Raw genomic sequence first — 17278 nt, forward strand, 5'->3', positions numbered from 1 at the left:
CGAGCGATTGATCCGGTCAAGGTTGACAAAAGGGAAAGTTGTAAAACAAATTTAATTCAACAACCTTGTAAATAAATAAATAACAGAGATTGATATATAAGTAACAACTAATGATTCAAAATTTATTATGAAAAAACTGTTTCTATTCTGAATTCATGTTGCTTTCTTTTTCTCAACTTGAAATTTCATTTAAATTGTTTAAATAAATATTATTAAACTTATATGACAAGTTTAAAATGTATTATAATATTTACTGAACACTAACTGAACGATTAAAAAAACATTTATTTAAGTAATACAGACTTAGAAGAGATAATTACTTCTTTAATACTTGTTTCCAAACTTATATTTAATTCGAGTTTTAATTTGTTTTAATGAATATATCGCACTTTACATAACATTAAAGGAGTTTAATAACAAATGCTGGTTATTACATCTTCTATACTTTAAATATTTTTAAATTTTATATATTTTATTAAAATATTTTCCGCAGATCTACTGAGGCGTTTGAGAAATATAAGTATTGCCTTCCTGTGTACTGATGATGAAACAAAACTAAAAATTCATTAAGTTAATCTCAGTTCAATTATATAATTTAGTTTTAATGTACAAATTTTTCTAGATGCAATTCCAATTATAAAGTAAATGTATTAATTCAGAATTTAACCGAATTTTACAAGTATGAAAAATAATTTAAATCGACTGGCATTAAAGTAATTTAATAAAATATTATCAAGAATTGCTAAAGGCCATTTGCACAATAGAAAAAGGTAAATTTAAAGGTTCTTAGTAAAAACTAATCAACATATGAGACTTAATCGAGGATTAAATGTTAAATGTTCTTTCAAGCGTGAAGTAAAAGCCACGAAATTACACTGAATTGTTTCAGATCTTAATAGGAATCCAACAAAGACTGTACACGTCCAGTTAAGAATTGGAACTTTAAGTTAAAATGTAGAAATACCTGTTCAAAATATTTTTGTATCCAGCTATGAAATGGGCAAAATTTTTTCTTTAGTGTGATTTATATTTTATTAAACCAATCAATTTATTATTCTTCTATCGGATAATTTATTTCTTTAAATTTTAGGCTATTTATCTTATAAACAAATGGCTATTTACAATGGCTAATTAATTTCTTATAATTTAGAAAAAAAATAAAATAAATAAAATTATTTCTAATGATTGAAAATTGAGAAAGAAGTTCAAAACAAATTAATTTTCCATTTGAAAAGCAGTGATCTAAATTTTTTAGGATTAATAGATAAGTTATATAATAATCTAGATGCACGGAATTGTTAAACTTGTTCTCCAGTAGCCATAAAGTTATTGGAAAGTAAAACAAGTTCATTCTTTTCAGTACCCAGGAAACCTTGATTTCCGATTTAATCCATAACTTTCTCCTAAAAAAAATATTTAGAAGGCGTTTTGTTAATAATATGAGTTATTTAATCGAATATTTTTAAATAATTTGGTTACTAATGATTTTTAAAAAAATTATAATTAAGTAATTAATTATTTAAATCTTAAAATATTTTTTCCATTGTATTTATTTATTTATTTATTTTGAAATGACGAAACATATTGATGAAATAAGCAAATATATGTATTTTTAATCATTTTAATCTGTTAATTTTTTTTTTAAATTTTCATGCCAACTTTTAATTATATATAAAAAAGTGTATGTATATATATTTATAAAATTATAAAATTATTCAAAATTTGACAAAATAATCGAAATTATAATAGGTGATCTCGTTAAAAGTCATTCATCTGACCCAAACAAGACGATATAATTTATTCATATTACTTATAGTTTTAATCGAATTTATAATATATTTATATTTTTAAGACACAATTACATGCAAATTTATTTAATATTTAAAACAATTAAAAATAAAAACAACATTTATGCTAACTATGCCAATATTATTACCACTTATGTATATCTCTACATTTATTATGTAAGCCATACACTTGTATCATAATCATTGTGGCGAATAAGAGATGGGAATGGCAATATCATCAAATTTGCATTACCGTTCCATTCGGAATAATTGCTTATTAAAAATTTTCAATCGTAAAAGATGGTTAGCCATATTGTCTTAAGTTCTATATTATGTTGTGGATCTCAAAAAGATCTCTTCACATAAAAAAATCTCTTGATCGAAGTCCTTAAGAATGGCTCTTATCCGATTCCAGTTCTTCAGATATGAGATGTCAGGAATAAAATACAAAGTTAACAAAGTTCATTTGTATAAAACTCTCATTTAACTTTCCTAATGTAAAGTATTGATACTACATTAATCACATAAAAAGTTAATCATTAACAAAATGTGATTTTGAAGAATTTTTTAAATAAAAATATCCCATAAAAATTAATTTACGGCTAGTTACAAAATCTAGATCTATTCTGTAAATTTTTAAATCAAATTACTAATTAATAAGTCAAATATATATATACATTTTTAAAGTTATTTAGAACATAATGTAATTGTAAATTAAATTACATTACTTTTTCTAACACTAAAAAAATATTTAAAAAATCGGTTATTAAAAACTAGTCATTTTGACTTTACAATTTTCATTGCAAAAAATCTCAGGTATTAAATTTCGGTGAATGAATCTTATATAAATGAATAAAAATCTGGATTAAAAAAACGTTAAGAAGTTAAGCGATTCCTCTAATAAATTCTATTTCGAAGGACACGACAACTAAGCAACTTGTTGTTACGTGTACCAATAGATAAATAATTACACGTCATGTGACCGATTATGTCATTAAAATAGTAGAAAAACTGCTTAAACTGGTTTTCCGTTCGAATAGACTATTTAAAATTTTATAAAAGTCGAGTTTCTTACTTGATCCGTTTATTCCGTTCAATTCTTACACTCAGCAGTAGAATATTTACGGATATTTTTTGCATGGTTAATTAATTTATATTATTAAAAACAATAGCAACCAACAATCATTTAACAAAAATTTCTGTTTTATTAGGATTCGAGCAAACTATTGCTTTACACGTAAGCAATAATTAGATGTAATTTACGATATTTAGACAATAACTTAGACCTAAATAAATTACAATACAACAAGGCACAGTAATCATTAAATTAGCATCCGTTCGGGTTTTACTAATTAATAGCGCCTCAATTGCTCAAAATGCCCTTAATATATTAAGTGTGCGTTATGGAACGATCAAAGACTCCTCTTCGTATAAACCCAATTTATCAACTTCCTAACGAAATTTTATTCCACGAAAGTTTTTTCTATATTTTTTTTTATAATCTTAAGATTAAAATCGAGAGAATTAAAAACGATTATTCATAAAAATGTTAAAACAAAGGTAGTGTATGTTTAATGTAGTTTTCAATTACCATTACTCACGAAACTTTGATAAAGCTAAGTTTAATTATGGTAAAATATAATCTATAATTAGGAAATTAATTTTAATAGTGAAAATTAAAAATTTAAGAACTGGCATCTTACTTAGCAGATAGTATGTACTTTTTTAAACATTTTTTTCAAGCATATCTTTCAAATCATTTTCAATCCGATACGTAAAAAAGGAAGAATGCAATTTTTTCACGGTATTGATTACAAGTAAAGAGAATCGATGTTTTCTGTCTTTATCGATCTTTATCCCGAACTCAGTCTGAAGACTTATATGACATAGTACGTACGCTTCCATATCATCACCCGTCTCGTTATTTCCTCCCCTTATTCAAATTTCCTCATTATGCAGAATAAGGACGGAGATGCATGATATCCGTATCGAGAGGTCCGAATCGCTTAATGAATCTCTATCCGATAGTCATGCTTCTTTATACTAATAATATGTTATCTGATTTGTCGCTCTAACAAGAAGTGAAACAATTCTTTTTCATGAAAACAATACTTATTCTCTCTCTCTCATACAAGCGTCTCTTCGACTCGTTTCCTATATAGGTTGGTATGATGAATGAATCTTGCAGGAAAAGTAAAACTTCAAATCAAGTCGTATCATATCCACAATCATTTTCCACAAGTCATTAAATACTACGAAAAGAAACAACCGAAGACGAAATAATTAATAGCTACGTATCGAAATTTATTTGTTCCCAAACATTTTATTGTTAAAATTATTTATATATTTATAAAATAAGTAACTTAAAACAAGAGTTAAATTATAAAAGTTTCTTCATAATAGCATCTTTACAGAGAAAGAACTGAAGTTTATCTTGGCTTATCTTTTTGAAATTTGGGTTAAAGGGTGTAAAGATAACTTATCCATATTGTAAACGCGTTTTATATAAAATTTCTTGCTATATTTTATTTAAAAAAATGAATTAAATAAGTTCTAGAGTTGATTATTGCTTTATAAATACAAGCTTATTACTGTAAAATGACAGAAATCACAAAGCCTCTTTGCATTATAATGCAAATATTTTTATTACAAATGCTCAATCGATTTGCATTAAACAATAAATTTTTAAAAAGCTTATTTCAGTCAATTTAATTTTTAATTTGCTTATTTTAAATAATTCTGACTCAAATACTTATTTATTTTTACCACAAAAAAATTGTTCTTACATAATTTTATTGTTTACAATTAATTCGAAAATTTAAACCATCCTTTCAAATGTTTGTCGCGAAAATTTTATTTGATAATTATCTTATAGTTAGATAAATTGCAATTTGCATTTTATTTGCAACAATTTCGTCGATAGAATTAAAAATTGAAACAGAAAAAACTGCATATTCGAAATTCTTTCTTACGGAAACGAAGCACGGTATAAAATGATATTAGATAGAAGATTTAGCTACTGTAGTAGGAAGAGCACAAATTGTTTTTTCGAAACGAATAACCACGAATACGAGAAATTACGCAAAAATTGTCGTTTTATAATGGGTATTATATTGATAAATTTCGAATGCGATTATAAAAATTAGAATAAATGCCGACGATTCGCGCCAGTCCACGCTCGTCCCTTTCAAGCGATACATGTTTCTCGTAAGCTAAGCAAACTTAAACGATCGTCTTTACAGCGCTACATCCGCCGGTCGTAGCCGTGACGTCATTAAACTCAGCCCGACACTCTTTCACGCTATTGGCAGTTATCGTTGTATCACGTGACACGGACTGCCTACCCAGCACCCCCGGCTCGGGAATGGACGACGCTAGAGCTGGGCTGTCGCTCGAACTCGAGTTATTGGGAGTCGTTTATACGTTCCATGACACTCCGACCGAACAGGTACTGAATTGCGTCGACGGTAAGAGACCTTCTGACTGGGAAGTTAACGGCGTACGATTACTAACCCTACCTACTGCAGCAGACGACAGCAGACGAGGCTTCCTGGCGAGACGGAGAAGCAGACGAGTCGCAGTTCCTCGGGTGTGTTAGCACGTCCATCGACCACCTCCTCAATGGATTAAAAAGTGGATTGTTTCTATCCTGGATTTATCGGAATGGAATGCAATTGTTCAGGGTACTGCAGCCACCGTGCTGGACTGGCCGGCCGGAGGTCGTGACACTACCATCTAAGCCTAGGCAACCAGGAAGTAACGGGCTCGTCAGCCTTTTGTTTCATCCGTATCTTTATTTTACAAATTTCATGTTCAGGTGATTACTTTGGAATAACGTTAAGCCATTTGTGTGATTTCTTTCCATTGTCCGATTGACATGTCGTGGACTACTTACACCAAAGTCGAGGTGGCTCAACCTCAAACGTCGTCGGGATCAATTAAAGGTGAGTACCTCTTCACTTCCGGATATTCGACTCGGAATTCCGTCTGTCGTTGCAAGCGCTGCTCTGTGCACGTGCTCTGCCAGATGGCGTTTCTCACGTGCGGCTCTCATTTTGTTGATCCTACATACAAGCAACGTAAGTTGCGGCTTGGTCTGTCAGTTGTTCTTCCTTTCTACTTAGGATCTAAAGGTTTACATTGATTTCCGCTAATAATTACTTTCCCATTACGGAGAGAATGCTCTTATCTAATTTTATTTACCGATAAGGATGAATATATACAATGCAACCTATTAACGGCCAGATATACTGAAAAACAAAATTTTCACTTCGTCTTGCCAGCCATTCCAATGGCTCCAATCTTCTAACCCCCAACCGGCACGGAAGGGCTCGCCGCGTGTTCCATGCATTTTCTGGTCAAGAAGACCTTCCGGCCCAAAACCAGTCTTGTTTGTGTCTGATAATACACCTGCCAGGTAACAATACCCGTGTGGTATAGTCTGATGCCAGAACAGTATTTTTATCAGTAGCTTCTTACTCATTTATTGCTGCTAGCATTACTCTGCTAACATTCGCTAAAAACGCAGCTGTGACTAAAGCTATTTGGTTTTGAACTAAAACTAAATACGTGCAACACAAATTAAAATTGTAATATTTCAAAATACTTCAACTTACACCACAATACTTTCTCGCAAATTAACTATATATATATATATATGTTTATTATTTTCAAAAAATGATAACTTAATTAGTTAAATTCGTAAAATTCTCGAGTTAAATCGATGATTTGTACAACACGAATATAGATAACTGCTTGTTTGTAAGTTCTTGGCATTTATATTATATACATGTTGAGAACCGAAATTTTAGCCGGGTTGTTTTGGAGAAACGAAGAAGCGCAATGAGTGAGTTATTTATTCCACATCTGATAGTCACATGTGTAAAATGGCTGATGGTACATCGACCACATGACCGAGGAGTGCGCTAGGTAACTGTACTTTACAGTTTTACGCTACGTTTAGTTTCCGGTTTATACGTTCTTCCTTTATCCAGCTATCGACTAAAATAATCTCAGTTTCTGACATTTTGCCAGAGCCCATTCTCTGGTATGAGAGACATCCTAATACGCTCGTGCAGTGTGCACGGGTTCGTCTTACCCCCTTTACTGTCGCTCTCCCTCTATCGGCCGTCTCCGTAACTGCGGGTCATCTCCGAGGCGTGTCCCTATCCACCCATTCTCGGCGCCACCTCTCGTACGACAAAGGCCATTGCCGATCGGAATTAAGATGGAGAAAATAAAGGAAAAAATCTCATTTTATCGGGAAAATAATTCTTTGACTGAGAAAAAACAGGCGCGCAATTGTCGGAGAGGGTTTGATAGGGCATCAGAAATAAGTCGCCCGACTTCGACTGCAGTCAGGCACTTTGCCAAAATCGTCTTCTGACGCCCAAATGTCTTCGTTTTTTGTAACGTAAATACGGAAATAACGAAATATTTTGTAACGGGATCCAGATATTCGTGTTGATTTACGTAATCGAGCGAATATTACTGCTGAATGAAACTCTCCATCCAACGATTGAGCGCGATTATCAAACAGATAAGTAGCTTACTGTTCCGGTGATTGTCTTAGCCATTCTCATTCTCGATTCACTCGAGGTAGTCGTTCTTTGATCCTAAATATAGAAAAGAAGGATAATCATGTGACTTTCAAATATTCGTCTTCCGGAAACAAATACATTTGTAGAACGGGACCAAATCGTGAACCCGCTTTCTGTAGACGTTTAAGGCGCCGGAGTGACAATCTCCGCCGAAAATTACATCAGAATATGTAAAGGATATTCGCGCTTGTCAATTGATAGAAATTGAGGCTTTCCTGTTCGTACATTTTGCGCCTATTTAATTAGCCTATTTAATTTGGTCTTTGACATTATCCGATCCGAATCGTTCATCTGACTCTTGTTTAGGTTGCGAGTTTACTTTCCGATTGTTTCTGATGTAACGGGAATCGATAATAAGATTATTTTCGACTACACTACAAAACATAACAGCAACAAAATATATACTTCTGATTGAAATAACAAACTGACGAAAATATATATACAGTACGTAACATACGAAACTGCAATTTCGAAATTTTAAACTTTCTCGATTTCACCCGCAGATTATTTCATTTCTGTTTTCATGTCTCAAATATTTAACCTAATTATTTCTTTCATTCGCTTCTCCAATGTAATTAATAATTCGCTTTATTTAGAATAAAAATTTTAGATTTGGTTCATTCACGAGATCGTATGCCAAAAAACTAAGCCAAATGGCGATCGAGCGATAGCTCTATCCCTAATTAAGGTTTTCAATCTTCCGAATATTAACCTTATGAGAAAAATTTAATATTTCAGTTAAACATTTCTTGTTCTTGAATTTTTCAACTTTGGCATTCTTTTTTGAATGTTTTCGTGAAATCATTAAATCTTTTGACTTGTAAAATACAGTTTATTGTTGGACACGTTTCGAACTCTCGGAATAGTTGTGTAAAAGTTTCGAACTAAATTAAATTTTTAATCTTCATATATATATAAGTTCGTTTAAATTTACTCCGTGCACCCATATCTTCCTTATGTTGCTGGTACTTCGACATAGGTCTCATTTTCCGGGAAATAGTTATTGTTGCCTAGCAACCACTATGGGCTTCTCAACCATAAATAAACTACTTTCAATGATATATTTTTCTTCGGTGTGCCATCAATATCTACCAAATATCTTTTTAGTTCTTAACTATATAGTGTCTGTTATATTTTTATCTCTAACAGAGGGAGTTATTCAGGGAGCGAAAATTTCTTGTCAAATTTGCGAGAATGTCCGCCTTATTATGATAAATTGTATTAATTAATTGCTAATAAGTAATTAATTTATATTCCGATGTAATGTCGTGTTATATTGATTAAACAACACGATTATTTTCAATACACAATGTTTATAATATCCAATTGTCGTTAGTTTGAATTCGAGCCGATTGCTTAATCGTTTGTTTTTTCAACGAAATCCTGTTTGATTTTTTTACCTTTCTGTTTGCAACTAATAATTTAACTTATATTATTAATAAAACGAAGTATTTTTTTTTAAGGAAAAGAGGCGCGGTCTTCTTAACTGTAAAAACTGGCCTCGGTGACACCCCGAAAGGTCTAATGGTAGAGTCTAATTATTAGTGGAGAACTCATTCATAAATCGATTAATAGTACGGAAGAATCTAAAAGTACTACAATGAACGTCATAATAATAACTAGTTAATTTTTCTGTGACAAACTTCCCGATAAAACATACAATTCCACTCTAATAGCGAGTTGAAAATGTCATCTAATTGTTTATAAATATTTACAATTTAAGTTATAAGAAATATCTCATTAGGAAATAAGAATAGAAAGTTTCCTGTTAATTCCAGAAGTCAATACCCTTGGTAACTGGACACTAACAAAATATTTAATCTGCAGATGCTAATTGCTGATTCGATACTTTGCAAATGGAAAAGTATTGTTCGAGAAGTTTGTCTACGTGTCGTTTAACCACGTCATTTTTTTACGAATAAGGGGAAAGTTACGTTTTTTTATCACTCGGATGATGCCATTGTTTAGTATATCCGAAGGATGTTGTAATGCAAAGAAGGTGAACGACCTCTTGGTCGAACCTTTGCACTTCCAGTCAATTGGACGATCCCCTCTTTACAGCCTAATACCCTAGCTGCGAGTGGAACTGTCAAGTTTCGGATCGATTTATCCGTCAGAGGACGCGGTAAACAGGAAGTAGAGTAGGTGGAAATGACGTAGAGGAAGCGTATGCCCTCTTCCGCGTCTCTCAGTGACGTCATTTATCGTCTAAATAGGACCGATTCAAGATTTGACAAGTAAGCCGCATTTTGTATGATATCATTCTGACGGAAAAGCGGAGTCGACGCCATTTGCGCTCAACTACTCATTAAAAATCCTGGAAAACAGGTTTTCGCCGGAAATCAGAAACTCCGATAACGGGTCCCTCGTACCAAGAAAAAGTCATCTCGTCAGGATACGGAAGTGACTTAGGATACAAATCCGTGCTTTTTAATGATATAACAACTTTTTTTTAATCACTTAAGGAAATAAATTTGACACGAAAAACGTAGTCACACGATATGAAAAGTTCAATATCAGTTTTTGCTTGATTTATCTTAAAGTCTTCCTTATCTACTTTGCACGATTTGCTTGAAACCAAGTTATTATTTCACAGCACATTTATTCAACACGTGACCGTGTAATTTATTTAGATGACTGAAATCATTTCGATGACTTTATTTAAAGGCATTTCGATTCTTTCCAGAGATATAAGCAATGTGGATTATATATATTTAGGATTTAATGAGCACTAGGCGTGAAGATAGCTATCTTTTTCACAAGTAAATAATTTGGCGGGAGAAAAAGAATTCCAGAGAAATTGAATTTTTATACAACGTACACTAGATTTTCGTAGCTTCCATGACTTTTTTTTTCAATAAAGTCATGTTGTTTTCAGTTCGTATGACATGTCAGCTGGCGCTAATATAAAATGGAAATAATAACATTACGTATGAATATATTGTGAACGTAAGATAATTATATGTCTAGTTCGTTTGGACCTATCGCCTGACGACTTCATTTTCATCTGAAATTCTGCCTTAAGAAATATATTCTATTGCTACGAGCGAAATTACAACAATCAACATTCTTGATAAGCCAACGTACATTTCGCTACTAAGAGTTATTATTTCTGCTAACAGTTATTAACCAACCTGCCTCATTGCATCTTAACTATTTATTAAATTTATAATAGTCTGGAACTTTCTGAGAATTGAAAGTATAACAAATATCCGTAACAAATATATTTGTGTTTCGTATTGGAAAATAAATTGAAAGTTATCTCGATCAGGTGGTGTGAAGATTTTAAGAGGAATTAAGAAATTCGATATGAAATTAATTGGTTATTGCTTGCGCGAGGTCGAGATTTATGAATAATTGGGAAGAAATGAATAATAAACTACCGCCTACGACAGAATTTCCTAATTACTAAATAGCACGTGACTGAAGTCGTTGACACTGCTGCTTTCGGATTCCGTGAGTCAAGACTTATTTTATCTTCGGTCCTTGTGTAAATTAAATTTTAATAAAGAAATGCGAGTGTATACTAAGCTAGCATTTTTCACCGGTTAAAATCATTATCCCCAAACACGTTTGCGCCATGTGACACGCTTTTTCAACAAAGTTGCATCACATTTTCCGGTCTCTATCTGGGTTACCATGGTGACTGATGGTCTGACTTCTAACCGAATAGCAATTTGGTGGCACGATGCAAAAACGTGCTCGAAATTCATCTATATATCAAAAGAGAAATTTTTCTTCTTTAATTTCCCATCAGTTTTTAAATCAAAATGAAAACTCAGTTACTACACTATTTTAGAAATAGCTTTTGAGGGAGAGAGAGACGAAGGATTCGATAACGAGAGAAGGCGAATTATGTTTAAAATATTATATAAGTCATAAACAGAATTTATTTTACTTTCTTGCGCATCATAGGAGCAAATGAAAAAAGCTGTAAACAGTTTTCACCTAGTCAATTTTAAAATGTTATTATCTTTCCGGGTTTTTAATGCGAAGTAGGATGCTTTCATTAAATTCCCTCCTGGAGGCATCCTCACCTCTAGACTGCCTTCGGTTGGCTCTCTGCCAATTTCTTTTATCTTCGGCTTCTTAAGACACGAAAATCGCCTAGAATCGAACAGCAGTTTCAAATTATCCCTCTCTAACGTTTACTATCATTTCAGATTAACCATTGTTATAGTCTCCTCCAAATGACCGAATTTTTAAGACCTACCTCCATTCTAATTAAAATGCGAAAGCATAGAAATCATTTTAGTCCTACTCCTTAAGCATACATATTTCATTATTATAATTTCCCATTTTTCCGCTTGAATATTCTTCTCCTGACGTCATGTTTCCCACCCACCAGATAATCAGGCGGAGGGTACCATTGGTTCCTAATGAGAGGTGAGGCTAAGAATAGAGTAAGACTACATCTTACAAGGATATTCATTGTTTGATCTCCACCCCAAACTATCTTTTGATCTTCTAACGCGATTTTCACTTCGTTTTGGTAAGAATATTGATCCGCTAGAGAAATCCATTAAGAGCGAGATTGAGATATAACTTACACTAGATGACTTAACAGGCCGATGAATTTGTAGACTATCAGTCATATCGCAAAATCCGTCTAAAGACTGATAGATATATTTCGGAAATTATATTTTACAAATAAATAAATATTTAAAATTTGGTTTTGATGAGTTAATACGAATAAAAGATGTCTTAACCGAATTCCCAACATCCTTTCATGAATAATATCGTAAACAGTACCAGCGAAGCTTTAAGAAACTTCATCCAAATCGGTCCTTCTCTTGTACTGCCCAAACAAACACCATCTGTGCCCAAACAGGTAGCCACTGAAAATATGAGAAGACAAATATAGAATGGGTTCCACCACCTTCTCGGTCGGAAGAAGTTCGAAAAGAAGTAAACAAGTCTGACCAACCCTTTGAAAAACCGCTGGACTCGAGTCAGTCCAGACGTTGAATTTGCCGGATGCAGACAGATCTTTCCTAAAATCAGCATGAGTTCAACGAAAAGTAAGATAATTATCAAATTCTATATTTTATATATCTATTATATCAATCTTTATCTTTAAATATTATCTCGTTCTCGAATGCCTCAATTTTCTCGTTTTAAATATTAAATAAGGAAGTTTAAATTCAGAAACATTTTTACTTTTTAATTTTTTAATTAAATACATTCTTCAGGAAGCGAATTCAATTTAGAGAAGAGATAGAGATCCTTCTTTTAAAAGAAAAGAAACGAATACATGAATAATTTTCCACTCCATTTATTTTGAATGTAGTTTTGTGGGCAGAATTTCTATTGATTCGAAAGTTTCTCTAATAATTATTCAACAAAATAAATTTGTTACTTGGTTGTTTGCTTTGATTTATTGCTGTTAAATAGTTCTTTCGAATATTTCAACTGAATATATATATATTTTATATATATAAACAATAAACGGAAGACCAAAGTACTCCTTTCGACACGTAATTCTTAAAGTAAACAACATACTCTCTGCTTCATAATAATCGAGTCGTAATTGTCACTTTTCAGCTCGTTGACCTTTTGTTGAGGCCGGAGATGACGATGGATTAAAATCGACTGATTTGAATGTTTTTTTTTTATTATTTTTTTTGCATGGCAACGTGCCTAAAAATCGAGGATATTCACCTCATCGATGCTTAGGCAAGGTTATCGAGTTGTTGTTTGATTCGTTTTTATATATTACTAGCAGAAAACAAATCTAGGCGAACAAACATCAATAGAATAGAAATAAGCTTTAAATATAAATTATCTGTTAAATTAGAAATTTGTTCCTTGTTAGAATATTTATATATAAAAAGTAAGTAGCTGATTTTCCCCAACCCCTAAGATTTAGTAAAATATACAGGAATTATATTGGAGAGAATGCAGTAAATAACGGATATGTTGTAAGTTCATGTTTAGGGCATCTCGATTTGTCCATTTTAAAAGAAAAAAATTCAATCTCGCAAATATTTTTTCTAGTCGAAAATCCTAATGGAATGCGAGTGGATTTCTTCCACCTTTTATCGTGGCTAGTTCTCAATTTCCCTAGAGGATCGAGTTTCGAACTTTCCACTCGAACTCGAGAAAGTTTTTCTGACGAGGATTTACACACACTGTTTCAATTTTTTTTTATATATTTGACGATGAAATAAATGCTAGCATTAATAAGAAGAGAGGCACCTGTGACAGAGGGCGGTCGGTGCAGGTGGAGATCCAGATGCACGAAACCCTTCTTACGCCACGATCTGTTTTGTTAGATTCATTCAGTTCGTCCTCCCCGAGGTTGTTTGGCAAACGTCCAAGCGACCAACCCGTCCGACCGGTCGGGCCACTTCCCCAAACACCGTTATCTGGCTCGGATCACGTGACTCGACTCGTGGCCCATCACGTCCGCAACCAAACCACTGCTGGATGTTTTTGTCCAGTACTTCCTATGTATTTTTTAACGATTAAAACGGTTTATCGCATTTTCGGTATGGAAGAAAACGGTCAAAAATTTTCGAAGGAATAATCGAATACCATTTAGAAAACAAAAATATTTTTTGGAAAGTTTGATCGTGCGGAAAGACACGCCTTCCTTTGAGACATGCCATAAATTTTTCATACGTTGAAGAATTGAAGAAATAAAAATTCTAAAAAAAATATATATATATATAAATAAATAAATATTTAAAGAATTAAAGTGTTGCGTATAGTGAGGCACAGATCACATTTTAGCGAGTAGGCACCCAATCAGCATCGATTTAAATTGGCATTTTATGGAACGTGCGCCCTGTGATCAATACAAATAGAAAAATCGATTAAAGACGACATCCCGCGGATTAAACTAGACATCCCTGTTTTAAGACAACTGGGGAATTTTTCTGCCCATAGTCTAGCAATATATCATAGTCTTCCTTTCTGATAGGGATGGAAGAACGGTCGAACCCAGACGGGTTTCGTGCACAGACGGGGTTAGGATTACAAAAGGGGAATGACCAGGTAGCCTCTCCTTAACAAGGTAAAAACGCGCGACTTTTTTTTATTAAATCGTAGATTTAAAAAAAACCTAATTTTGTATCTGTCGTAATTCTATTTTTTTATGATTGTTAATTGTGCAAATATACGAATTTAAGACCAATTTAACTAAAAGCATCTTTTTAGAAAAATCTGAGAATTTTATCGTTTTTATTCTGAACGAACGGCATCAGTAAATTATGATTTTTTTTATGCACAAAAAAAATTGGATTTTCTATCGGTGAAAGAAATGGAAGAAAAATTTCTTATCAGTCGCGCTCCACACAAATGGCGCCGAAGTTAAGCCATTAGCGACGCCCCCTAACGCCACTTCGTGCAATTAAGAGCGACGCCTTTTGTCTAAGTTTGTTCGGAACGAAAATCGCTTTCTTTGCCGTAAGAAGTTTTCTACCATAATTGGAAGAGCACGTGTATCCCTACGATAAGAGACGTTTGCGATTAATGTGTAGCGGTATTTTTGTTAAAAGAATAACTCGAGAAGCGGTTCCTTCATCCTTCGACGCGCATTCTAAAAAAAGATGTGAAAAAACAGTCGGAAGTCGAACGACCTTGCGTGTTCCGCCACCAGATGGCGGGTTAAGTGAAGGGATGCGGAACGAACAGGTTAGCGGAGACGCCAACTGATATATCCGGGTGCCAACCTTCCAGGCTGAACCCGCACTCACGATGGCCGTCCACTGCTATAGTTAGCCAGTAGACGCTCGATCGCCCGTCTTTGGCGAGAGTGGAATCTATCGAATGATGTAGGATACCATCGCCTCGCGCCTTCAGGTGACAGGATACCAAGGACACCGTCGAAGGACCGTCAAGGACAAGGGTGTCTCGTTGATCTGTCAAACTTGTCTCGCGTGGCTAAATGAATTCCTTACTAAAACCATCGTCATATTTAGGTCTTCACAATCAACCGATATTTCGTCCCAATCGATGATGGCACGTAATAAAGATTCTTTCGTATAAAATGACTACGTAAATCTGTTTATGTATCAAAATGCCTCCAGTAGACGTGGCAGATCTCAATCTATAATGGCCACTGACATTTCCATAGATAATTGAAAAATCAGCCTCGATACTTGACTTATTTTTAAAATAAAAATGTTTTCGGTCCAAAATTGGCTTTAGGGGATTTTCGGGGATTATCCGGGAGTGGCAGAGAGGCACATTACCACTAACCCCATCGCTTTGTTTTGCGACCGGTTCACCGATCAACCGAATCAAAGCAACCAGGAAGTGGAAGAAATCGGGGGACCGGAAAGAATAAAACTCTCCTCTTTCTCCCTCTTGACCTGTCTTTAAGACCTGCTTGTTTGCGAAAAGGTTAGGGTCATCGGTTCCGGGTCTGGCGGCCGCGATTTGGCCGCCAAGACTCGCTACGATATTTGCACGTGAAGCTTTTTAAATGTTGTTTGTTTAAATCAATTTAGAAAGGAAGACGGCACCGACTGGACACTGGCTGTTGTTAAGACACGGAGTCGGAGATAAAAGATTTTATCCTTATCTACCCGAAACTGTATCTGATGACAGAAAACAACAAAATGAAAGTGATAGGTTTTTTTTTTCTTTTCGACTTAGTATTTTATTATTTTGTTTATTCATATGAAAATTCATTCAAAAGCTGTTTAAAATGTTGATAAGAAATTTAAAAATCCCGAGGAGAGGCCGTATATTTTTTGTAAAAATGAAAATCTTTTTATTCTGTTAATTACAATATAGCAGTACCGAATATGACAATGTCTTTTCTTTATTAAATTAAATAGGAAGTTTTCGGCTATCCGAAACATTCACCTATCTTATTATTTGACTTGTGTATAATTTGTGCTTATAAGAACGAATTCTATATTGGTCAGTTATGCGGATTTTATAACTAATGGAAACGATAAAAAGAAAGAAAAACAGACAGGAGTATCCCATTGCCTCTAATCAATTACCAGTATTACTTTCACTCGTATTTATCTTCAATTACTAGATAAACGAGAATAGCATTAATGAATTGGCATTTGTAAAGGAAACTTTAATTTCCGCAAATCGGTCCGACGGCAAAAAACGGCGCTAATAACTCCTCGTCGACCTAATATAATGCTCCCGCCAGACGACGGCCGTCACGTGACATAGAAATATTTTCCTGTAGATCACGTGGCCGTGCCATTTAGTCCGACTGACGCTAATATGGTTAGAATGGATGTAAAAATTTTTGAGGAATTAATTGTTTTTCTTATTTCTAGCCGAATCACTCGTAAAGTATTAGATCCGCGCATTACGGGATTATAAAATGATAAATAATTATATCCCGGATGTGCGGTACGGTAGACAAATTATACCGTCGTTTATAGAGAATAAAAAAGAAAATGGATTCGCTTTATTCCTCCGTACTTTTCGTTTGATAATATAGAATTTAGGTTGAAGATTTTCATCTAACATTCTTCTACGCGACACACTTTACCAGTTCTCTTTGCGAAACGAAAAACCTGTTTTGCGATTTGTGTTTTTCCCTCCCCGTTTTTCTTGTTCCCTCCCTTCTTTACTCAAATAGACAGTAAACAATCAACCATAGCAACAGAAGCAGAAAAGGTGTATATCTGTAGCTATAAACAAACGAACAAAATTGGACTTTGTATCAAAATCCCGATAAAGGCCGAGGGCTTCTTTCGCATTACTTCCTCTTTTTTAATCCCGAAAGAATTTCAAAAACATCTTTAAATACCCCAGGAATAAATGGGCACCCATCTAATACAACAACAACAAACCTATAAAGTAATTTTGTGGGTAAAAGCCATAAAGTGTTTTAAATCCACAGAATGTACCCGAAAACCAGCTTTTTGATTGCAGTCTTTTACTCGTTTTTATCCGAAACACGGGAAT

At 33.6% G+C, this 17278-nt stretch overlaps 1 protein-coding gene across 3 annotated transcripts in view; it reads left to right on the top strand.

The window, feature by feature from the left end:
• Positions 1-5117: 5117 nt before the first annotated feature.
• Hr3 (Hormone receptor 3) overlaps positions 5118-17278 on the top strand; it is a 106149-nt gene continuing 93988 nt past the window's right edge. For 2 of the 3 annotated variants that reach the window (XM_067286893.1, XM_067286895.1), the window contains exon 1: positions 5118-5731. In XM_067286893.1, coding sequence (XP_067142994.1) covers positions 5665-5731 — 67 coding nt within the window. In that variant the 5' untranslated portion in view covers positions 5118-5664. The remainder of the gene's footprint in view (positions 5732-17278) is intronic. The other variant, XM_067286896.1, reaches the window with a different exon arrangement.

The sequence above is a fragment of the Centruroides vittatus genome, unplaced genomic scaffold (genome assembly GCF_030686945.1).
Source record: "Centruroides vittatus isolate TY-2023 unplaced genomic scaffold, ASM3068694v2 scaffold_386, whole genome shotgun sequence".
NCBI lineage: Eukaryota > Metazoa > Arthropoda > Arachnida > Scorpiones > Buthidae > Centruroides > Centruroides vittatus.